General features: G+C 39.8%; 1 protein-coding gene across 2 annotated transcripts in view; it reads left to right on the top strand.

The window, feature by feature from the left end:
* Positions 1-26,215, top strand: part of NYAP2 (neuronal tyrosine-phosphorylated phosphoinositide-3-kinase adaptor 2) — a 213,582-nt gene that overhangs the window by 113,056 nt on the left and 74,311 nt on the right. For both annotated transcript variants that reach the window (XM_084891383.1, XM_084891384.1), the window contains one exon: positions 23,321-24,430. In XM_084891383.1, the coding sequence (XP_084747509.1) occupies positions 23,321-24,430 (1,110 nt within the window). The remainder of the gene's footprint in view (positions 1-23,320; positions 24,431-26,215) is intronic.

Below are 26,215 nucleotides of genomic sequence, written 5' to 3'. Positions count from 1 at the left end.
AAGGATATAATGGTGGACCACCTTGTCATTGGCTGTGTTCAACTTCAGACAATGAGTCGGTTCCGAGGCTGCTCCAATGTCTCATCTCTGATCTGGGATGTAAAATAGTCATCAGCATCAACATTTGGAACAGGCTTTTCTCATGAGCATGATCAAAAGATGCCAAGTCAAACCATTCATTCTAAATTCTCTTCTTAGCCTACACTAATTTCATCAGTCAACACGAAACACATGGCTAAGCTCAACAAGACTAACCCCTTTCCTGTGACATGCATGGGGAGTGAATATCTGATGACAATTTACACCCCCACAGGCTTATGTTAAACATATTCAAACATAGAGTGGATGTTCAATATGGTATTTCAAATGGTCTCATCTGAAATACAGGAGCCACTAAAGTGAGGAATTCTCAGTACTCAGACTTCAAGGTAAAGAGAGGCTATTTTGAAATCCCAATCTCCAGAGCCATTTTTTTTAATTTCCTTCTCTTTAATTATTCCCACTTATGAGACAAAGCTGATTGATCCCTTAATGTGCAACAATCCCAATTTATCTTCTGTCTGATACTGCCTTAGTGCTCCAGTCTTTCAAGGCAATTTCCTGTGCTCTTCATTCACCAATGCCATTCTCCTCTCTGGATTTTGATTATTGTTATGATCTGCTTGAGGAATGTCACCTGGAATCTTTGCTTCTTTCCATCTCTAATTAATAGCCACCCATTGAGGATTTATGAATTTTCACCATTACTGGGCATAGACTACCTTTTTTTCTTCTCTGCTCTATCCATCAAGTCATCTACCCATCTACCCGTCCTTTCAACAATATTTAATGATCGCCTAGTATCGTGGTCAGCAAACTGCAGATCACGAGCCACATGCGGCTCTCTGTCCCCTTGAATGTGGCTCTTCTACAAAATACCACGGCTTGGGCGAGTCTATTTTGAAGAAGTGGCATTAGAAGAAGTTTAAGTTAAAAAAATTTGGCTCTCAAAAGAAATTTCAATCGTTGTACTTATTGATATTTGGCTCTGTTGACTAATGAGTTTGCTGACCACTGGCCTAGTATATATCAGTAATTTATTTACATATATATATATATATATATATATATATATATATATATATATATAAAATGGGGATGTTCTATGAATCAGATGAAAATCTCCAATGTCATAGAGTTTATATTTCAGTGGAGAACATAGATACATGAGGCAAAATGTAAATGTGATTTCAAATAGTGCTAGTACTGTGAATAAGTGAAAACAGGGAAATATGCCTAGGTGAGGGGAATGAGCAGCATGAAATAAGTGGTCAGCGATGGCCTTCTCAATATTTGAGCAGAGAACAAAGTAATGAAAACAAAATAGCCCGTGCAGCTATAGAGTCAAAGTTGTATTTCTAATCAAAGTCCCCATAACAAAGGGACCTGTAAATCCTTTCCTCTCCCCTCTAACCTCCCACTGGAATCCATTTATCATATTTATGTTATTGGGTGAATACAAAAAAGGCCAAGTAGAATTGGCTAAGCTGATTGCCAGGGTCTATAATTTTCTCTGCTATTTTAAGATTAGTTGGAACTATATTTTGTTTGAAGGGCCTTTATTTTTCTAACAAAGACTAAATTGAGCAAATATGAAGCAATAATGTTGCCTAATGCAATACAGTGCTCATTTAAAAGATTCATAGAACAGAGTCTTTGAAAAGATGACTTTCTTACCTTCATTTTACTTCTGTGCCTTTGTATTGCTTTGGGAATTGTTTTGATTTCCTGCTGTTAATCTCCATGAGGGGTAATCCAAGGAGAGATGACTAACCTCACCACACCAGTAGTCAAGGTGTTTTTGATTAAGTATAAGAATTATTCATGTGGATAAAAATAAAATGCGGATTTGAGATCTCCACCCTTGTCTTTATTTTAGCTTCCAATTGCTGCTGTTCAAAGTCCCAGAGACTTAGTGGTTAAAACAACACAAACATACCATGTGATCATTCTGACTGACACCAGTCTCCCTGAGCTAAAATCAAGGTGCCAATCACGTATATGCAATGTTCCGTTTGTCATGGAAGGTTGTGTGGTCACAGGTTCCAGGTTTTAGGACATCTTGGACATCTTAGGATCTGCCATGATTCTCCCTTCCATGGCTCTTCTTTAAATTGGTGACTGTGACTTCCAAGAATGCAGGAAGTCTTACCAGACAGAGCCATTCCTTAATGAGACCAACCTGATTCCTGGGAATGGGTAAGGAGAACAAAAGGTTTTTCTTAGAACTGTGAAAGTACTAAGCTTCTGACCAACAACTGGGTCCATCTGGGGCCTGGGCACTCCTTGTGACATGTTCCAGAACTGCTCCAGCCTGTTCTGTTTCTGCAACTAGAATTTGAGTCACCTTTTGAAGTTGCTCTATTAGAAATTGGAGGCTGTGTCTCTCCCCTGCCTTATTGTCTATGTTCATACATCATCCCTTTCCTTTTTGATAGATTTCAAATTGTTCCAAGAAGGAAACTGGTGATAATTCTATTTTCAGCAGCTCATACTCTGGGGACTGATTTGGGTCTTGTCTTTGATATTGTGCTTCTCTAATCATAATCCTGATTTCTGAAATATTAGTGTCAGTAGAGAAAAGGCTTGCCAACTCTATCGCTCATTTATCACTGAGAAGATGCTTTTAAGGAAGGTCTTAAATGAAGGCATTGTACAAATGCCAAAAAAGAAAAGAAAAAAAAGTACTATGTCTAGGGATTAGTGAAAGCTTCTCATCGTCTGACCTCAATTAGAAAAAGCAGAAATATTTCTAAGGATTGCTTCTGAGATGCCTGAAGTGGCATTCTAGATGTTGGAATTAACTCCTAAACTGAAGCTCTTTGCCGTTAGTGATCTAGTAACCTCATTCTTTGACTTCTTTTTGGAAACTCCTCATAAATGTTTGTAAGGGCTCTTAGCACCGCTGGTTAAATTTAAACCTTAATTGACTAGAAGCAAGCAGGAGTAATTGTGTGCAAAATAAATGAAAGAAATTATAATATCTCCGCAAGATACAAAAGTATAAGATAAAAATGTTTAAATTGGAATGAGCAAGATTGCTCAACCACTTCTTTATTATTACCTCCAAAAGGAATCTTTTTAGATAAAATTTTCTGAGTAACACTCCTATGACATTTTATTTTTAATATTCATCTGAGGATATTTTTCCATTGACTTTTAGAAAGAGTGAAAAGAAGCGGGGAGAGGGAGAGAGGGAGAGACATATTGATTGGTTGGCTACCACACCCACTCTGACCAGGACTAGGGATCAAAACTGCAACCAGGTACAAGACCTTGACTAGAAGTAAACCCACAATCCTTCAGTGCCAGGACTAACACTATAACCACTGAGCACTGAATATACTGAATTACTATATATCTGCTGATGTGCTCTATGTATATCTGTGCTTTATAGACAAAATGAGTAAAATATTCTGCCCCTGCTCCAAGAACAAATTTTCACCCCCTTGAGGAAGATATTGTCCTATTGTGAATGTGTGATATAAATTGAAGGGACACACTTGATTTTATCTTCTTTCCATTTTCATGATATTATAATTACATTTTTTAAAGTGAAAATTGATTATGGAAAACATATATGCAAAACTTATACTCCTCAAGTCAGGGAAACAAATATATAATTTTATAAACATGTCCATCTTTCTATGTCAATAGGTATATTATGACAACATTATCGTTATATTTGCAGAGTACTTATATAGTTGTAATGTCTCATTTAGGTATACAATTCCTTGACAGATATTGATGTTGTTTCTGACTTATTTTGAGAGAAACAAGGCTATGATATAGATTCCTATATGTATCTCTTTATACATGACTGAATATTTCCTTGGGATGCATGCCTGGAAGTGCAATCTTCCAGGCAAAGGAAATGCATTTTTTAAGGCTTTGACACATGATTAGAAATTGCCACTCAAACAGCATGGTTCCTTTCAAAAAGGCATAATCATAGCAAAATCTGAATGATACCTGAGTAATTGTGTGGTATCTCTTCTACCAATAAAATATTGCATTTGCATCCAGATGATTGGGCATATTTTTAGAGGGCGTAATTGTTCAATTGGAACAGAAACTCTCTGGAGAAAGCAGGAACTGGAAAGAGATTTGTGATGTGGTCAGAATTTTATGTGTATAACTTGGCTCAGCAAAATGATAGGGGTGTTTGCAGAGGGGCTGGAAAAATGATTATCCTCCAAGTTGTTTTTATTTGATCCATTCTGATTCTCTTTCTGACGTTTTATCATTTTAAAACTGTCCACACATTTTATCACAGCTTTGGATAAAGTCTGAGCTGACAGAGATGCAGGCAACAAAAGAAGTACTTTCCAAAAACTGTTTATGTATTAATTCAACAAATATTTATTGAGCAACTACTATTATAGATGACAGGCACTGGAACAGGCCTGGGCATATATAACAGTGACTAAAAACAAGTCCCTTCTATTGTGTTGTGTGTGTTTCAGTGTGGGGAGGCAGATAATATGCCAAGTAAACATCTATATACATAAAAGGCTAAGCAACCATCTGACCATCTGACCGGTAACTATGACACACAATGACCACCAGGGGGAAGACACTCAATGCAGGAGCTGCTGAGCTGCAGTGACTTGGCAGCAACGGTTCTCAGGTGACGCACCCTAGAACCAGAGAGGAGGGAGCCCAATTTCAGGGTGTGTCACCTAAGAACTTCCCTCTTGCAATCCAGGATCCCTGAGGGATGTTGGAGAGCTGGTTTCTGCCTGATTCCCGCAGGCCAGGCCGAGGGACGCCACCTGCTGGAGGGACTCTGCTCACTCTGCAGATGCCCTTCAAGCTGTGGTTGCAGCCTCAGGTGCAGCTGGTTGGGAAGGAACCACAGGAGGTTGGCTCCAGGGTGTTTCTGGCCCACCTCACCCAGTCCTGCCCCACAGGCCACCTTCTAATTAATTTCCTTTCAATGTGCATGAATAAGTGCACCAGGCCACCAGTAAAGTTGGCCGGCCTGCCTGCTAGTTGAACTCCTGGTCGAGGGGACAATTTGCATATTAGCCTTTTACTATATAGGATATACACTGAGTGGCCAGATTATTATGTTTTCAGAGATCATAATAATCTGGCCACTCAGTGATTAATATGATGGTAATTAGTGATGAGTGCTTTGGAGATAAATAAGACAGTGCATGGCGAGCAGGGGGTAGGGGTGGTTGTGGAGAGGCAGGGGAAGGACTATTTTAGATAAGGTGGCAGAGAAAACCCTCTGAGCAAAATTCAAATACAGTGATGGAGCAAGTTTTGCAGATATCTGGGGAAAGAATATTGTAGACACAAGGAAGAGAGTATTCAAAGGCCCTGAGATTGGAACATGCTTGACAATTAGGAATAGGAAGGAGGCTGGTGTGAAGGGAGTAGAGTGAGGACAGTGGTAAAAAAAAAAAGAAGTTGGAAAGATAGACAAGGGTGAGTTCATCACAGCATTGTAAAACACATAAGGATACCACCACATCTCCAACTTTGAATCATTGAAACTCTCCATCAACAAACATCCGAAAGCTCTGAGAGTGTTCCTGAGTCCTGGCTAGACACTAGATATATAAGGGGTTGAAAACAGACGGGGCTCTCAGGAAGGAACGTTCCATGGAGGACAAAGACAAGTATAGAGCCAATGGTGTTTATTGTGATGGTGCTCTCCTGGGTGTAGTAGCAGGCTTTAGCTAGAGCATAGTGACAGTTCACCTAGATAGCTGCAATATAAAAATTGAGATAGTTTTAATAAAACTGTAATTTTCTTTTAGCAGCCACTCTATCGTTGCATGTATTATGTTATTTGAAATTAAATGTTAAGTCACCTGCTCACCCCTGTGGATTGGGTCTTGGAATTAGGGAGCACATTTTCATTCAGTTCAGCTCTGTGTCTGGACCAGGCTTTCACCAAATTCGTGGCAGTGAACTTAGGGTGCCAAAGAAAGAATCTGATTGAGGTTGGCTTCCTGTCTGAAAAGTTCTGGACTTGACTGGACCTTCGTGAAAAGATTAGAATGCTATGGGAAGCTCACTGGAAATCTGGAAGATGGGAGGGAACCAGTGGGGTCGGGCATGTGGGTTACTGGTGCTTTTCCCTACTTGTTTTGTCAGTGGTGAGTCTCACTTGTTGGTAAATAGTTAGAAATTGCATGTGTTTTGGTTCTCCTTTCAATGGTAAATTCACTTGGGGAAAGATCAGTTTATTGTTGCTTTGCTTGGGTGTGTGACAAATGATTCGTGAATGAGGAAAACAATCTTCTCATTCAAATCTGTTTACAGAAATGCATAGAAATAAAATGAGAAAAATTTCCCCTGGCTTCCTTCTTATTCTAAGAGTATTACCATATGCATCCAATGTCTCAATTATCTCTAGGACTCAGGAATTTGGGGTTTTGTTTCAAGCAGCTTGCCGGCTGTAGGCCATTGGGAAGCTCTCATTTTCTGATCTAAGTACTGTGTATTGTAGCATGATTATTTGATGTTTTTAGGACATGAGTTTGATTGCAAAGGATCCTTATCTCCAAGGTAACACCTGACATTCCTATTGGCAGAGAACAGTTTGTCTGCCCTGTTTGGGTCTTTCTGCTATTTGAAATGCATTATGGGAGCAAATTTATCTGAGGACATTCAGAGTTGAGGAGATGGAAAAGGCAGTTCTGTTCTCAATTACCTTGTGTGCTTGTTCTGTATAGTTGGAACCTGCAGAGCACCCAGAACACACCCCAAACCTTGTCCCTGTTAAGATTAGAGTCCTCTCCTGTAACCTGCCTAGTTTTTTTGTAATAATATTCTCTGCCAAACTACCAGCTTGGCTTGAATGAACTATATATATAACATATATATGTGTGTTAATATATATACATACATATATATGTGTGTATGTGTATATATATATATTAATATTAAAGGTCTGGTGCATAAAATTTGTGCATGGCACGGGGGGGTGGGGAGAGCAGGGTGTGTGTGTGTGTGTGTGTGTGTCCCTCAGCCCAGCCTGCACCCTCTCTAATCTTGGACCCCTCGAGGGATGTCCAACTGCACCTTATCACCTATTTTAATGATGACAAGCTTTTGCTGCTTTTCATACTATGATGAGTTATTTCTACTTGGATCACAGATAAGATGTCTGACGGTCAGACAGGGTCAACACATTTAGTTTCACTGCAAAATATTTCTGAAATGAAATTAATAAAGGTATTCAGAATGAATGAGCAATATGAAAGTTTGCATCTTTTTATTTGTAACTGCAAAATTCTAATTGTATTTGAAAACATGCACTGTGCTTGGAACTGGGGCTTCAAAACTGAGGAAGACAAATATGATTTTCCAATCTAGGGGAGGAGAAGGACATTCAACAATTAGTCACACCAGTGAACATGCCCCTGGAAATGGTGGCACAAAAAAGGGGAGGAGGCCAGGGAAGAATATTTTTAGATTGAATTTCCGGGAAAGAGATCTCTAAATGACAATTAAACCAAGACCTAAGGTTAACTAGGAGGGCATGATGAATGTGAAGGGGCCTGGAAAATCACATTTTTGGTCTGAATCACTGAAAGAGAAGTTTCTGGAATCACATAGTTATCAAAGGGATGAGTATTGTAAGATGTGGCTGAAAAAAAGAGATTTGAGCCTCATGATGGAAGACCTTATTGTTTCTAGTAATTATGAGGAAGCCTTGCCAGGTTTTGAGGAGTGGGTTCATGATGTGGTCAGAGCTAATTGATTATAGTAATAACAACTTTATGTATGAAGGGTCTGACCAGGCATTCTCACTATTTTTATTATCACAAGGCAGGGCATTTCTGGGTATGTAGGAAATAGACATATGAATGTATACATAATACATATGCTATACATTTTATGTTTGTATATACATATTTATGTTTATATATGTATATATACAAACACACACATATATATGTTAATATATATATATATATATATATATATATATATATATATATTAATATTAGAGGTCTGGTGCATAAAATTTGTGCATGGTACGGGGGGGGTGGGGGAGAGCAGGGTGTGTGTGTGTGTGTGTGTGTGTGTGTGTGTCTCAGCCCAGTCTGCACCCTCTCTAATCTGGGACCCCTCGAGGGATGTCCAACTACCCACTTAGGCCTGATCCCACGGGTAGTCAGACATCCCTCTCACAATCCAGGACTACTGGCTCCCAACTGATCACCTGCTTAATTGCCCCTAACCAGTTCTGCCTGCCAGCTTGATCAGCCCCTAACTGCTCCCCTGCCAGCCTGATTGCCCCTAACTGCCCTCCCTTGCTGCCCTGATCAACCACAACTGCCCTCCCTTGCCAGCCATCTTGTGCCAGCCATCTTTGACCACATGTGTTGGAGTGATGATCAGTTTGCCTCTTTATTATATAGGATATATATACCTTCCTATGTATTTATACACACATACAGGAAAATGTATATACACAGAGAAATATAAATTTAAATTTGAAAATATACTTTGAGCTTTGGTTTAGAGCATTTATCTACATTCCCATTTTTGTCACTCAAAACGTCTGCAAGTTTAAGATTAACTGTTAGGTTAAGATTCCGAGTTAATGTTGAGGTAGATGTTTCAGGTCTGAGTAGGAAAATACTAACAGGGAATAATCTAGGGAAATACAAATTATTTTGATAACCTCTCTTATTTTACATTTTTGGATAACCTCTCTTATTTTTACATTTTTGGCTCAGAAGTAATGTCATCCTAATGACTTTTATTATAAAGAAAGGAAAACAAACCTAACTCTAAAACTGAAGCCAAATAATAATTTTTTTTAACTGCTAAATTTTCATAACTGCTTGAATAATAAAAGGATAAATCTTAACTCCCTCCAAAGTAGGGAGGCTCCAGGATTGCTCAGGTGGCCTATCATGAGCCTGCCTGTGCAGAGCCCCATCTCTGAAATGCTTGTGGATTAAAAAGAACTGCTGAATTATATGAGAAAGTAAGGAGCAAAGCTGACTTGAGGCCTTTGTTTCAAAAGTTAAGCTATTCTCTCTCATTGTCCAATGCTGCTTTACTTGTATTCTCAAAGAACTCAGTGTCTATTTATCATGGTCAGTGAGGTTCAAACTATCCTGGCTTTGATGGGGGCATTTTTCTTATTTGAATTTAGAGATAAATGGAATCTATATAGCTTACTAAAGAATTATAGTATTGTTAGGACTAAGTACAAATTGTGCTCAAATGAAAGGAAATCCTTTCCCTTTCCAGTCATGCTCTGCAAAAAATGGAGGGTACATTATCTATACTAATGAAAGCCTAGGAGGTCCTCACACCTTTGAGGGATGTCCTCATGTCATCACAAGATGGCCACCACAACATGGCTGGCAGGGGAGGGCAGTTGAGGGCGATCAGGCCTGCAGGGGAGGGCAGTTGGGTGTGATTGGGCCTGCAGGGGAGGGCAGTTGGGGATGACCAAGCCTGCAGAGGAGGGCAGCTGGGGGCAATTGGGCTGGCAATTAGGGGAAATCAGGCCAGTGGGGGAGCAGTTAGACATGAATCAGGCTGGCAGGGGAACACATAGAGGCAACCAGGCAGGTAGGCAGAAAAATGGTTGGGAGCCAGCAGTCTAAGAGGGATGACCAACTGCTGGTTTAGGCCCAATCCCTGCAGCAGTCGGACAACCCCCAAGGGGCCCCAGATTGGAGAGGGTGCAGGCTGGGCTAAGGGACATTTCTGCCCCATGCATGAATTTCATGCACCAGCCCTCTAGTACAAGCATAATGGGATTGCTATACTATCCAACTGCATAAACATAAAAAAAATTTAGAAACTCTAAATGTTCATGCATATGGTATAAAACTTAAGGATATCTTTGAGATGAGCCACCTCATGTTCTGGAAATATTCTCTCTCCCCCCCTCCCTCCTCTCTCTCTCTCTCTCTCTCTCTCTCTCTCTCTCTCTCTCTCTCTCTTTTAATCTAGTCACACTTTTCCTAAATTTGAGAAGCCTATAAAATAACCCCCAAATGTCATTCAGCAAAACTTAAGGTTTGGAAAAAAGAGTTAATCTGTTGAATTTTCTGCCTTGCCATACATATGCTGTGATCTATATCTTTCATCTTCTCTTTTGTTTTTATTTTAATTGTATCTTTAAATTAAAACTCCCCCAAGGAAAATAATCTTTTCCCCCCCAACTTAAGCTGATAAGAAACAAAGAATACCAACACTGAAATGTTAATAATCAGAAAATTCCAAAGCCTATACAATTTTAAAGAAAAGATTGCCATCTTTCAAAATAAATTTTATTATGTGGCTATACATAGGATATAAACTTAATACAAAAGGAAATTGAAATATTGATCTCATGGTTCAGTGAACATAAAATCTATATATATTTAGGCAATCACTCATTTTATAATTCCCCAGAATTGGTATGGTTTCTAGCGTTGGCACCATTAATTTTTATAGATCAGTATTAAATGTTAAGTATGTGTGAAAGCTTATGCTTTCATTGCCTGTCTTCCAACATAGTATTCATTTTTTATGAATACTACTAATAATTGAAAATGATATTGCTTTTACATGTTAAGCCCTTTCTGTGGCCCAGGTAGTACTCAAATACTTCATATATAGTGTCTTTTAAATCCTCAGAATTTCCTGTGAATAAGCATCATCATGCCTGTTAAACAGTTGAATTTCAAGAGACTTAAAAAGGTTAGAGTTTACCTTCCCATAGTTTTATAGCTAATAATTGGGATTGAAATTTAGGCTAATTTGACCCATGGAACAATATGGGTAATGTGTGTGTGTGTGTGTGTGTGTGTGTGTGTGTGTGTAATAGGTAAAACATCCTTACTATATATTTGTAAAACAAATAAGCACCATCTATAAAGACAAATTAATTATGTGATAGTATGGCCACTAGAGTCAGACCACCTGGGTTCAAAGCCAGCTTCTACCACATGGACAAATAATTCAATTTCTCTATAATGTCATTACAATGCTTATAGAATGGTTTTTGTAGTAGTATTAACATCTAGGGCCAACGCCCGCCATGTTCCACGCATGTGCCCTGGTGGTCAGCGCATTTCATAGTGACAGTTTGTTCGGTTGTTTGTCTATTTGCATATTAGCCCTTTTATTATATAGAATTATTATTTTTCTTACTACTACTACTATTATTACTGCATCTCCATTAGACAAGATGTGAGCCCACATCAAAATAACCTCAATGAAGCTGAATGAAATGTTTTCTGGCTCTGTAATTCTATGCTGCATCCTCTGTGTTCTCAAATACTTTAAAAGATCACAAACATTTCTATCTTTATATCTCCACCAGGACAGACTTACAGAGGATAATCCCCAGTAGACAGGATCTAAAGCACTGCAGGGATCCAGCTTCTACAGACCTGACTGCTCCAGGGACAGGGGAAATGTTCGAGTCGTTAATAGGATTTTTCTCCCAACTAACTTTCCTTTAACATAATATTCTCCTGGGTAGAATCCAAATTAAATGAGCTTCTGTTGGGTGCTCAGCATCCTGCATTTTCCATGGCTACTTTTTTTGTTGTCAAATTTTTTCCCCTCAAGACTCAGAAAATTAGTTTATTTGGTAATTTTCTTTCTCTGTAGGTAGTGATGCTATGAGCGATAGCTACTATGTACTGATGGCTTTAAAATATTTGTGCAAAGGGAAAAAGAGTTATAACCAGTGGTTTAATAACTCAACTATCTTTAAGGTTTAAATAAGTATATAGCTTTCCCTAGCTTGGACCTCCTAAGTATCATTTGATTGACCACTAGGTGGAGGTGATTGGTACATAGAGATAAAACAAAGAGAGTTCTAGGTTTGGGAAACATGTAGTACTGTAGACATATAATTTTATTTAGATTATTTTTCTAAATTTAAGATTTAGGAAATTTAAGATTTGCTAAGTTTAAGACTCTAAAGAGATCAATTTTCATTTAAAAAGAAAAACATTGAAAATGGAGAGAAGAGCCCTAGCCGGTTTTGCTCAGAGGATAAAGCATTGGCCTACAAACTGAAGGGTCCTGGGTTCCATTCTGGTCCAGGGCACATGTCCAGGTTGTGGGCTCTATCCCCAGTGGCAGATGTGCAGGAGGCAACCAATCAGTGATTCTTTCTCATCATTGATGTTTCTATCTCTCTCTCCTCTCCCTTACTCTCTGAAATAGTAAAATATATATTTTTAAAAAAAGAAAATGGAGAGAAGGAAAGAAATCTGAAGGAATATATGAGAAAGCATTAAAAATGTAAATCATTCTGCATTTGTAGTTTATTGTTTATAGGCAATTATATATAATAATTACTGAACAAATGCCTATTGGGAACAACTTCCTCTATTAAGTTTGTTTGGGGTTTTAGAAAGAAGAGCCGATTCTGCCAAATAGTCTTTAATAAAAAAGGGAAGCTGATAACCAAGAACAAGATAGGAAATGAGGAAGATTACACGTAAGAAAGAAATGAAGTAAAATGAAAACTATGAAGAAAGGAAGCAGTGACACTATAATTGGGCCTTTAAAGCTGGGGAGGTTTTTTGTTTCAGTCAGATGATGGAAGAGGAGAGGAAAAATGTCAGAGCAAAGTCTGAGCACATACACATCTGAGAAGTGTGGGAAACAGTGGTGGTTTGGTTTGGCCAGAAAGAAGAGTATGAAGAATGCCAAGGGAGAAAAGCACAGAGATTATGTTTGGCTGTGCTAGGATGTCTGGCATGCTACTATAGTAGTTCTTCACTACCACAGAGACATCCCAGTATAGTATCAGTTTCACACACACCAAGTATGAGGGTATAAAGTTTTAAGGTACATTTGTTTCTCATTTCCTACATCTATGACATTGTTTTAAATGGCTTTGCTCTATTAAGCTTTGCATCAATAAAATTATTTTTCTCTTTTTTTTTTTCTTCCAGGAAGTAATTGTTATAGCCTCAAAATTAATGGTCTAGGATAATGTTTACAAAGTCATTAGACCTTAAGTACAGGATCTCACTTGTGAATTCTGTCTGCCCTGTGTTCCTTCATGTCCCCCTTGGATATTTTCTTAGTGTGAGGGAACTTAAAAAAGGACCATTTGATTCCTCAGTTAATTTTTCTGGACTTCTTTTTTGGCAGGTAAAATATTTAACCTGCCTCAATGTCAACTCATGAGTAATGTTGAAAATTGGTCCATTGACTCCTCTCTCACCCTTATCTTAATTTCTTTTGTTATTATACCTCAGATACTTCATAATTTTCCTCCCTCTTAATTTAAATAATGCCTACAGAAATGGCACATTATGGGTATGATCTTGTCTCTATATAGTTACTGGAGGACATCTGAAATACTGAATGCTGACTAGGAGAAGGCAAAGGTCTACCAATTCACTGGACAGTGAATGAACCTGTGAGTTTCTAGTCACTTTACACAGATAATTTAGCAAAGATCAAAACAAATAGGGAACCAGTGTTTCCAAGTGGGGAAAATACATACACTGGCACCTAGAAACTTGCATAAAGCAATTGAGAAACAGACAAGAGAAATACCCAGTGTAATAAAAGCAAACTGGATAGCCATGGAAGACTTCTCCAAAGAAGTGACTTTTATGCTTATGTGAGTGCTACAAAGAAGCCAGCTAGGTGTAGTTTACTGATGTAAAAAAAAAAAAAATATAGAGATGTATCATAAAGCAGTAAAAAACAGATTTTATTTAGGTCAATTACTATAGGAGAAAGGACATCTCAGTATAGAAATTCCAAATACAGGAGGAGCAAATAAGGATTTATAGCCAAGCAACAGGAAGGGATCAGTAGATAGAAAATTACTGAAAGGAAACAGCAGGTATATGGGTGTTCTGGCTAAACCAACTTAATAGATCCTTGCTGAAGACATACGAGTGTGATCAGACATCATCGTTGGGATGGTGAAGTAGGAAGACCTGGGTCAGATATAGAAGGTGATCAGATGGAGAGGGCAGGGTTTCTGGTTAAACGTGCTCAGCAAAGTTATGGCTAAGCCTGGATTTTATACCGATGGGCCTACAGGAAGGTTCAGAACCCTGACTAAAGTTTGGTCAAACAAATATTTTTTTGTCATTTATGGAACTTGATATTTTAACACATTGCCCAGTTGGGATCATCCCTGCACAACATTCCTCTACTTGATAGAGACATTACCTCCAGATCTTTTCCCTACTCCTTCTAGACTTATGTAAAATATATAAAGGCAGGTGGGATCTGAGAGACTTCAGTAGTATTGTCAAGGAAAGGCCCGCAGCCCAGCTACCATTTCCGTCCTTTACAATGTCTAAAGAGAATCCCATGACCAGTGCAGGAGGGGAGTGATCTGGAAACATGATGCTGCCTTGGCATGAAAATATCAAACTACACATTATGATAAACATTGTGAACAAAGGGCTGTGTCTCCATAGGAATGCTGGCTACTTTCCCAGACAGGTTCCCATGCGATGGTGTTACTGTGGTGAAATTGCCTTGGTACAGGACTGGCCTTCAATCTATAAGCTCAGAAACTATATCTCATCACATATCTAGACTATCTAAGATGTCAAAATAACTAGCTCAAAAGAGATGGACACAGGTCTTGGTCTGTTTGGGCTTCTGTGACAGAATACTACATGCTGGATAACTTATATACAACAGAAATTTATTTCTTAACAATTCTGGGATTTGGAAGTCCTAGGTCAGGGTGCCAGCACAGTTGGGTTCTGATGAGAGTTCACTTCCAGGTTTAAAATTGTTGACATCTCACTGTGGCCCTACTCGTGGAGGAAGTAGGGAGCTCTTGGAGTCTCTTTTATTAGAGCATTAATTCACTCATGAGGGCCACATCCTCATGATCTAATCACTTCCCCAATGTCCCTGGCTAATTGCACTGGCTGTTAGGACTTGAACATGTGAATTTAAAAGAGATGCAAACATTCAAATCAAAGCAGTCTATAAAACTGAATTCTACTTTGCTTGTTTCTAATGAAAATATTCATACAGAAGACATGGATAATATTTTGGAAAATTATTAAAAGATTTCTTGCCCTGGCCAGTGCAGCTTAGTTGGTTGGGCTTAGTCCAATTCATTGAAGTGTTTGATTCTCCAGTCAGGACACAAGCCTGGGTTATGGGCTCCATTCATGATAGGGGGCATGCAAGAAGCAGCTGATCAATGTTTCCCTCTCACATTCCTCTTTCTCTCTTTTCCTCTCCTTCCCCTCTCTCTATAAATCAATCAATCAATAGGCTTTTTTGGTGAATCTGAACTTAGAAAATGAATTCATAAGAATCATAAATGTAGAGGCTTCAGGCTCTACTAGCATGTGAGGTCCTGCACAGAAACATAACAGAGGACCATATCCTCTGGGCACTGCTGCGAGTGGGACGTGTTTTGCTCAGAATTTCTCCTGTTTTTTGAGGCTGGAAAGCTCCCCTCTGGTTTTTCTTCCTTTACATATGTTAATACCTTTGGTCTGCTTTCAATTCAGCCTTTTTGAATAGAAAGTATGTACTCTTCTTTTATTTCTCTTCTCTGAGTCATCCTGGGTTGATTTTACAATACTCAGAGGGCAATCTTACTTCCTTAATTTCTCCATTCTGGAAGGATGTTTCTGTTTCCTTGGGGTGCACACTGTAGCTCTATGAAAATAACAATGGCATTTTCTAAGAGATATCCAAGAAAACAGGAAATTAATTTGGAGATCCCCCTCTCCCCCCGTTATCTATTGCTGTGTGATAAACCAGCCCAAAATACTATGGTTTAAAACAGCAACAATTTATTATTTCTTATCATTCTGTGAGTTGACTTGTCTTATATGGGTGACTCTTCTAATCTGTGTGACATTAGTTGAGGTCTCTTATTTGGCAGTATTCAGCTGATAGTTAGGATTAGTTGGAAAGTCCAAGAAGTCTTCACTCATATGTCTGGGCTGCCTTTTTCCACCATATGGCCTCTTCAGATGACTAAGTTGAGCTTCTTCATAGGATGTTGGTCTAAGATCTTGGCAATTGGCTTTTAAGATAAAGGAAGTGAAAGCTGTCAGTTATTTTAAATAAAAGACTCAGTATCATTTATGCCACATTCTATTGGTCAAGGCTATCCTTGATTTGAGGAGAGCAAGATAGACTCTACCTATGAATAGCTAGCATGCATACCAGGAGGAAAGAATTTGAGGGTGGCTTTCTTGAAAAACTGCTATCACAATTTGGCTCCTAGCCCTTTGTGGAAATATCTCTTTGTATTACAATATCAGCTTAAAATCTAATATTTCATCATCTAAATCATGGTCACGTGCCATAAGGCTTCTGTGGCAAAGCTGTTTGAACTACCAGTAAAAATACAAGTTACCTGCTCTGCAAAATCTGACATAGACTGGTAGGTCAGGAAGAGGAAAACTGCAATGTACAGTTTAAATAAGTGGAGGCTGGAGATCAGAGAGGCAAAGGAAATCACCAGTTCATTTGCATACCTGTTCCCAATTTTGCCTATTGCAAGGACAGAGAATATTTACTGATGAAGGTTCAGTTCTGCTCCCTAGTATTCGTTCTCTGTGGCTCTTGACTTTGCTCTCTGATATCTTATATCTGCTCTCCATGCTCTCCTTTCTTGGCCATAAGAAATGACCTGTATCTGAGCTGAATCTGAGTATTCTGCTTAGTTCTTTTCCAGCCCTTGAAAGGGGCCCAAAGGTTTTTTTACAATTTAAATTTGAACCTTGTCTGCCCCTTTTAGTCAATGTTGGCAAAGCTCTTTTACAATTTTTGTGGTTTTCCTGTGAGTCAAATTATACTCTGTTTTTCATTAGACAAAAGACAGAAACAGAAATTATTTTGAGTCAGGCCTGTCTCTTTTTAGGATTGTGGTCAGGGTGTTGGGGAACATTTGTTAGATTCTTAAAAGTCAGAGTTCTCAATAAGGTCTCTAATAGCCATACCCTTAGCTTTATTATTACTCTGAGATTACATTTTACTGGCTGTGCTCTGGATTTGACCCTTGTCTTGTGGCCATTTTTCACTTTGAAAACCTTTAGCTGCTCAGAGAAGTCTTCATGGCAAGTTCTGGGTTGAAACTATTTCCTTTCATTTTTGCTTGAGAACTGAATAGCTGCTCCCTTAATCCCCCTTTCTATCTTGCAATCCTTTATCATTCATGGCTCAAACAAGCCAGTGAGCACATTCACATTCTCCCAGAAACCTCCTCAGTAAGGTCCACAATTCCATTGGGTACATTTTATAGTATCTTCAGTACACAGATTATTGTCTTGCCTTTTTCTTCTTAATGAAGTATGACATAACTCCTTTTCAGCCTCTGATCATAGCAATTTCTTCATCAATTTTTCTGCCTTACTGTCTTTCAGGCTTCTGTCACCACCCAGTCCCAAAGTCAAAGCACAAGTTTTAGATTTTTTTTTTTAAAATATATTTTATTGATTTTTTACAGAGAGGAAGAGAGAGGGATAGAGAGTTAGAAACATCGATGAGAGAGAATCATCGATCAGCTGCCTCTTGCACACCTCCTACTGGGGATGTGCCCACAACCAAGGTACATGCCCTTGACAGGAATCGAACCCGGGACCTTTCAGTCCACAGGCCGACGCTCTATCCACTGAGCCAAACCGGCTTTGGCGAGTTTTAGATTTTTGTTACGGGAGCACAAACCTGCCACCACCAGTTTCAGATGGGTATACATGAATTACAAACTATCCCCAAATTTAGAGACACAAAAGCAATGATTATATTTGTTCATAATTCTATGGGTTAAGAATTTAGTCTTAGGCTCTACAGCAGTGATTCTCAACCAGGGTCACCTAAGACCATCAGAAAACACATAATGTTTCTCACTTTCCAGAAGCAGCCAGTTCTAGTACCAAACAGTGTGGACCTTACTTCTCTCCACTGGACTCTCATTTCCTGCTTTGAATGATCTCTTTCAATATACCTTTACAACTAGAGCTAAAAGCTGTGGTTCCATCATCATTATGTGGGCAAAAAGACCTTTTAAAATAATATTTTACGCCATATAATGAGATCAAAATAATGTAATCACAATCTTTTTCCTTAGTTTTAAAAGACAAAAAGGATTGGGGAGTATGTTGGGAGGAAGGCGTGAAAAGGTGAAGGGATTAAGCAAAAAATAAACAAATAAACTCATAGACAAGCAACAGTATGGTGATAACTGTGTCTCTTATCACATCCTGGCTCAAGAACATTCACAGATACAATAGTCTAGTTTTGAATTATACTTTTTAAAAATCTTTACCTGAGGTTATATTTTCATTGATTTTAGAGAGAGAGAAAGGGAGAGAGAAAGAGAGAGAAAGAGAAAGAAAGAGAGATGTTAGTGGGGAAACATTGATCGACTGGTTGCCTCCCTTAGGCACCATGACTAGTGAGTAAATCTGAAACCTAAGTTGTGCCTTGACCTGGAAATGAACCCACACATTTTTATTGCAGGTGACAACATTCCAATCAATTAACTATACCTGCGACAGCTATACATTTTTAAAATAAGGAAAATTTTATTTCAGAAGGCTAGATTGACAAGGAACATGCTGGATTTCCAAAATTAACTGTGAAAAACAGATCATCTGGGCCTGACTGAAAGCCATGCTTAGCCTTTGTTCCCTTTCAAAAATGTCACTTTCTGCTTATTCAATGTTACTGTCATTCTATTATTTTAAGCATTAAAATTCGTGTTCTGGAGCTGAAGGGGAATTATTGCTTCTATCTTCGGGCTTATTAGAACTAATTTAAAATTCATTCAATAGCAATAAAAATCACCTTTATATGGTTGAATGTTAAAATTTGCAATGCAATTTTTGTCTTTTATTAGTAGTATTTCAGCATTCATATGTATACATATATCTCAAGACTATTTTAAGTACCTTATAAAGGAACAGCTTTCTAAACATAAATTTTTTAAATTATTAATTCCTAGAGTCAGTGTAAAGTACAATTAGTCATGTGACAATGCTGCTTAAAATGTCAGACTTTGCCTTACAAAGGTAATTTTAAAAATAGCATTTATGATACTAGAAACAATTTTTTTTTTCTCCCTAAATTATTTACTCAGTATTTGGACTAAGGTAAAACCAGATGATAAATGGAAAGTGGAGAGAAAAATCTGATCATTAGAAAATAAATATTTTTCTCCTATGATTTCCCAGAGAAGATCACTGGCCACTCACTCAGTTTTACAGGGTCTTTACATAAGGCTCAACATTATGAGATTGTAAGGGAGATATGGAATAGGAAGCAGATGATGCCTGGGGAAAATGTGTCGAATATTAAAGGAATGAATCTGTTTATTCATCCCAATCATCTATAATTGACTTAACAATTCACTCTCTATATAATCCTAAACAGTCTCATTTCAAATTTGGAACAATATAGAAAAAGAGGACTGGGAAACAAAATGTGTTTGAATTATGAGTGCCTGCATTAGGCTCTTTTCAGCACACAAGGAAGGGGAGAGGGAAGAAGTTTGCACACATGATGAAGCATTTCCTACATAAGATTGGCTGGAGAATTGCTTCAGCTGATGGGCAGCAGAATAGAGAGGAGTAAGGAGTCAATATGCTAAGCTAAAGCAAATGAGCAGCAAACAAAAACATCCAGAAAATGAGTGAAAATCCAATGGCAAATGCCTTGGCACAATCCAGGTTGCAGAGTCAACTGGAGAAGAAGAACCATAGTAACAGGTGGTATACAGTGAGGGTGCTCTGGGGTGAGTACCTAGGAAGAGCATCTCTGTATTCAGCTGCAATGTGCTCTCTTTAAAATGGTTTCAGAGGGTGAGGAGGTGTAGGCAGGAACAGGGAGAAATTTAATGTAAAGATGGGGAAAAAGTTGTATTAATACTTAAAATAACAAAGCTAATTAAAGTACTCCAATTCTAGAGGAAGAAATTAAAATGATTGCTCATCACTCACTCAGCTTTACAGGGTCTTTATGGACGGCTCAATAAGTACACAGCTATTTAAGTCAACTTGAGCTTCCTTGATGAACTACCAAAGACTAGGTGGCTTAAACAACAGAGATTTATTTTCTCAGTTTTTGAGGTCAGAAGTCTAAGAACAAGGTGACAACCAACATGGTTGGTTTGTAGTGAGAACACCCTGCCTGGTTTGTAGATGGCTGCCTTTTTGCTACATCCTCACATGGTGAGAGAATGAGAGAGCAAGAAAACTCTGGTATCTTTTCTCATAAGGGTCCTAATCCCAACCATTATGAGAGCGGAACCCTTATGATCCCATCTAAATCTAATTATCCCCCACAGACCCCATCCCCAAGAACCATAACATTGGGGGCTAAGACTTCTACATAAATTTTGGGGAACTCAATTTAGTCCATAGCAATCGTCAGTTTTGATTATCTCAGAGTTACATATTAAATTTTATTCCCCATACTCAGACAATATCTGTACTTGGTTGGGCATTGATGTTATCCTCACTGTACAAATGTACTCTCTAAATTCCTTTCTAATGAATAATTGTTCTATCTTAATTCTAACTACATTGTGTTTTAGAAAAGAACCTTCTCTTTTTTCAATCATTTTATAAATAGCAAGGGTCTTTAGTGCATTTTTTTTCTGTTTCAATTGGCAAAAAAAAAAAAAAAAAAAGTGAATGTAACTTGCTGACATTTTAAATGCAACCCAAGCATTGGTCTTGCTCATTCCAAAGGCCTCCTTCTAGTCTAAGTAGGATTGCTTATGAGGATGCTGGTTTTTTGTTTGTTTGTTTGTTTGTTTTTTAGTATCATGTAACTCATTCCTCAACCATTGACCCCCTCACTGCCTGGGACTTTCCCCCCAATGTAGTTCCATTACCTAGGCTTAGGCTCAGTAGATGTTTAAATTATTTCTGTCCTGTTACTTCTCTCCATGCAACTACTCACATCTAAGTTGGAATGTCTGAGTTAGTGAGAGGTCAAAGAAAACAAAAGTGAATTGTAATTTAGGAAGGATATACATGAAAATGTTATTCTAAGTTGAATTATTTTTATGTAATGAAGTTATCCATCACATGGACACTTCCATTCACAAAGTACCTCATTAGCCAGACTACTTTCCTCTGGATTACCTGCAACCCCAAACTTTTCAATCTCTGGAACTCAGTAGTCAAAGGCAAATATTTTTCCAGAGCACAAATTACTCAGTTTAGGGTAAGAGATAGAAAAGAGAAGGAAACAAGCTTCAGAAGAATAGTCTAGGTGGGCATTTGTTCTTCTAAGTCCTAACTCTTTCAAAGTCCTTCTAGAACTAAGTCAACCCTGATCAAAGATGTTTAAATTTACTTGTGAGTTCAGATTTTTGTACATAACCTGATCACTTATTTAAATTGTGAAAATTAAAATATACAGTGATTTACAAAAGTAATAATTGAAACCAGTATGACCCTCCTAAAGAATTATCTGGGTATTTTTCACCCAATTATGTCTCTAGGTTTTTCCCTTTTGGCACCAAACAACTCTACTGCTATATCCCTTGGAAAACATCTTGTTTTTTGTTGTTTTTTTTTCTAATATGAATTAAAGAAAATGTCTAGGTACATTAAGAACCTTCAGTTCAAATAATGTTTGGTTGTAGTCAGCAAAATCAACATCATGAGCACAATGGAACAGAATATTTGAAAGCAGTGTATATGTATATTTCATACATATACACTTATAGAATACTTGATTGGTTCCCTTTATCTGAAGACATGATTGATGTGTAAAGCAGCTGCCTAACTAATTTTTGCTTCTCCTTGAGTAAGTTTTAGAAATGTTCCCCTGTCTTAAGCATGCTGGTGGATAAAAACAAAGGTGATTTCAGGTGTCTCTTGATTTGTGATTTGAGACCTTCCCCCCTTAAGACTGCAATTATAGAGAAAGAAGCCTGTCATTTTCTTATATAGTTTTACATTTAGAAGCTCTGCTGTCAACTTATATTATATGCTACCATTTACCACAGACAACTACATTTGGCTACATTGCATAATAATGAAAATCACTGTAATCATATATCAACACAATGAGATAATGAGATGATAACAAGACTTCAGTACCTTCTCTATGTGCTAAACAATTAATTTCAGTCACAGACGTGTTCAGCCAGCTTGTTCCACCCCATGTATGGTGTCAGACGTTTGTGTTCCATCACAAAGACAAGGGGGTATAGGGGATTCCAGCAGGCTGTGGGATACACTTGTCCCCATATCTGTGAACTTCCAAAAATTATTCCTGAAACTTACCTGTCTCCTCTGAATTATTCTCTGGCAAAACTCTTGATGGGGTTTTGTGTCAAGACATATCTAATAAATTCATTCCAAGATAATATTTGGGATATCATAAGATGTCTTATGAACAAACACAGACAAATACACCATAATCAACAATACCTGAAGATTTGGAGATTAACTTGTCTAGACTCATAAGATTTTCACATTAATTTCCCCTGAAGTATCAGACCCATCTTTATTGGAAGTTATTTGTCTGAACCAAGGCCGAGATTAAGTCTAGCATGCTGGAACATTTTTACCCTAAATGAAAGCAAGATATGATTATGTGCAATAGCCACATCATTAAAAGGACTCAGTCCCCATAATATTTTTGACTATTTGTGCTAACAGAAACTCTATTTTTTTTTCCATGAGTTTCTCCCTTAATTCAAGATGAATTTTTATGACATTTGTGGTTGTTTTTATCCAAGTGTTTCATCTGAAGGTTTCTATTTTGAAATTCTGAGACAGAGGAACAAGTAGTCCTAGTTTTAATGGATTTAGCAGTGCAAGATTATTAACATGAGTTTGAAGATAAATATTACTATTATTCCATTACCATTTTTTTACTATGGGATATATTGGACTTTTGCTTGATTTAAATATATATATATATATATATATATATATATATATATATATATATAATTTCAGAGAAGAAAGAAGAGGGAGAGAGAGATAGAAACATCAATGAGAATCATTGATGGGCTGCCTTTTACAGCCCCCCCCACCGGGGATAGAACATTCATCCCAGTTTATGTGCCCTGACTGGAAATAAAACCGTGACCTCCTCATTCACAGGTCGAGGCTCAACCTGTGAGCCACACCAGCTAGGCCTTTGGTTTGATTTTTAATCTAGGCCTCAAGCTAGGAATGAAGACTACCTACCCCATCCCAAATGTGTAAGAGTAAGCCCAAGTGCAATTTACTTTTGAAAACTCTCCCATTGTATTCATGGGTGTTCTCTCTCTCTCTCTCTCTCTCTCTCTCTCTCTCTCTCTCTCTCTCTCTCTCTCTCTCTCTCTCTCTCTCTCTCTCTCTCTCCTCAGTTTCAGCCAAACCGAGACCCAACAGTGACGAGTATTCAAAGAAGATTCCTCCTCCAAAACCGAAGCGGAACCCGAATACTCAGCTCAGCACATCTTTTGACGAAGCCTACCTGAAAAAGCACGCGCCCAGGAGGACCTCGCTCACGCGGGACGCCTCCCTCTCCCAGATGGGCAGCCCCGCAGGGGACCCCGAGGATGAGGAGCCCGTGTACATCGAGATGGTGGGGAACATCCTGCGGGACTTCAGGAAAGAGGACGACGACCAGAGCGAGGCTGTCTACGAGGAGATGAAATACCCCATTTTTGACGACTTGGGCCCGGACTCCAAGTGCGACCTTGACCACCACGGCTGCTCTTCGCAGTGTGCTACTCCCACGGTGCCTGACTCGGACTTCGCCAGGTCCTCAGTGCCATGCACGCCCAAGGGTTTGCTTTGTGACATCCCCCCGCCCTTCCCCAACCTGCTTTCCCACCGGCCCCCTCTGCTGGTGTTCCCGCCCGCCCCGGTGCAGTGCTCCCCCAATTCCGACGAGTCTCCGCTCACCCCGCTGGAGGTCACCAAGCTCCCGGTGCTGGAGAACGTGTCTTACCTGAAACAGGCCGGAGCATCTCCCTCCTCGCTGCCCTCCCACGCCTCCGGCCACCCCAAACTGGACAAGGACCAGAGCGGGGCCCTGGGACCCGCTGCTGCCGCCGCCGCCGCCGCTGCCGTGCTCTCCTCGTCCCCGCCCCCGCCGTCCACCTTGTACCGAACGCAGTCCCCCCACGGCTACCCGAAAAGCCACTCGGCCTCCCCGTCCCCTGTGAGCATGGGGAGGTCCCTCACCCCCCTCAGCCTCAAGAGGCCTCCCCCCTACGACGCCCTGCATTCCGGCAGCCTCTCCAGGAGCTCCCCATCAGTGCCTCATTCCACCACCCCCAGGCCCTTGTCGCAGGATGGGAGCAAGATGGTCCATGCCTCGGTCAGCACCTATGGGGCGGCTCCCGCCAGCGGCTCCCGGTCCAGGACGCCCACGAGTCCTCTGGAGGAACTAACCAGCCTCTTCACCTCCGGGCGAAGCCTGCTGAGGAAGTCGTCCAGCGGTCGCAAGTCGAAGGAACCCGCAGAGAGTAAGTTGTGTAGGTCCGGTGCTAGCCTAGCGGGTCAGTGTGTGACTTAACATCACAGGAAGCTCTTAGGCACACAGAACGCGCCTAGGTAGGGCAGGATCGCCAGTCCTCTTAGTTGAAATCTCAAAACGTGTTGCTTTTCTTCTGCCGTGATACAAAAACTAGTGCTCCCTAGAACCCAAAGTGAAAATCTGTACATTATAACCTATTCATTTAAAATGAAGAATGCTTTATTATTATTATTTATTGTTATTATTATTGCAATGGAAAGTTTCAGTTCTTACAGTGGCTCTGGAAAGTCTATAAAGAAAACAGACACTGAAATGTTTAGGTAACTACCTTGATGTGGAGGGAGAAATTATACATTCAAACATGGAATTGATAAATGTTAAATTTATCCTATATCAAAAGCCTACTTGAGCTAATCTGTGTTAGCAAACGTCTGCTGGAAAAATAGCAATTCGGATGGAACTTAGTACTTTTTAAACATATAATGAATGATTCTGTATGCATACTTTATGTTGTTACTAGTGGCCCAGTGCACAAAATTCGTGCACAAAGGGGTGAGGTCCCTTAGCCCAGCCTGCATCCTCTCCAATCGGGGACCCCAGGGAGGATGTCCAACCACCGGTTAGGCCCAATCTCACAATCTGGGACTGCTGGTTCCTAACTGTCACCTGTCTGCCTGCCTGATCACCCCTATCTGCCTCTGCCTGCCTGCCTGTGTGCCCCTAACCCCTCTGCTTGCCTGCCTGATCGCTCCTGACTGCCCTCCCCTGTTGGACTGGTCTCTCCTAAACCCCTATCAGCCTGATAGCCCCTAACTGCTCTCTCCTGCTGCCCTGATCTTGCCCCCAACTTCCCTCCCCTGACAGCCTGATCTTGCTCCCAACTGCCCTCCCCTGCTGGCCTGATTGTCCCTAACTGCCTCTGCCTGCCTGATTGCCTCTAACTGCCCTCCCCTGCTGGTGTGATCACCACTAATGGTCTCTGCCTCAGCCCCTACCACCATGGCTTTGTCCAGAAGGAACTCGGACTCCCTAAGATGGCTGGTCAACCCAGTCTTATTAGCATATTACCCTTTTAGTAGTAAAGATAGATTATATAGGATAGGATTGCTTCAATTGGGGGGAAGCCTTTTTCATCAGGAGGAGATGCTCTTGGCAGACAAAAATACATAATCCCTATATCTGGACTGATAGCCAGCCATATGCACTATACTGCCAAACCAGTCATTAAAAAAATTGAACTGCTTTCTTACATGGTACACCAAAGAGCTGTTGCCCTAAAAACCCCTCCTCAGCCCTAACCTTAGGTTCTGCCTTCCCAGTTCACCCAGATTAGGTTCTGATTGGTCAGTTTCTATGCCAGTCAGTGTCCATTGGCTCCTTGCATTTCACCCAGATTTGGTTCTGATTGGTCGGTTTCTATGTCAGTCAGCATCTCTGGGCTTATCAATGGACCTGATCAAAGAGGTGAGGCTGATCCCAATGGAGGCCTGAGAGAAAAAGAGATGCGAGTGCTGGCTAGGCCCCAAGAGAAAGAAAGGCAAGGGCTGATCAACAGCTGCCATTGAGGCTATGGATCAGACCCTGCTTCTCTCTCCAGGCCTCTCTTTGGGCCTGATCCACAGCCTCTTTGGCAGTCAGAGCTGGGTCCGGGCTCCCACAGCTGTAGCAGTCAGTATTGGATCACCACAGCAACCCAGCACTAACTTCTGGCCAAACAAGCCTTTGGTCATTTTGGCTGTTACGGACCCTGGGTTTTTATATATTAGGATAATCT

Source organism: Pipistrellus hanaki (assembly GCF_964339955.1).
Source record: "Pipistrellus hanaki genome assembly, chromosome: 8".
Lineage (NCBI taxonomy): Eukaryota > Metazoa > Chordata > Mammalia > Chiroptera > Vespertilionidae > Pipistrellus > Pipistrellus hanaki.
Note: the sequence above shows the minus strand (reverse complement) of the source record. Positions and strands in the feature narration are given on the sequence as shown.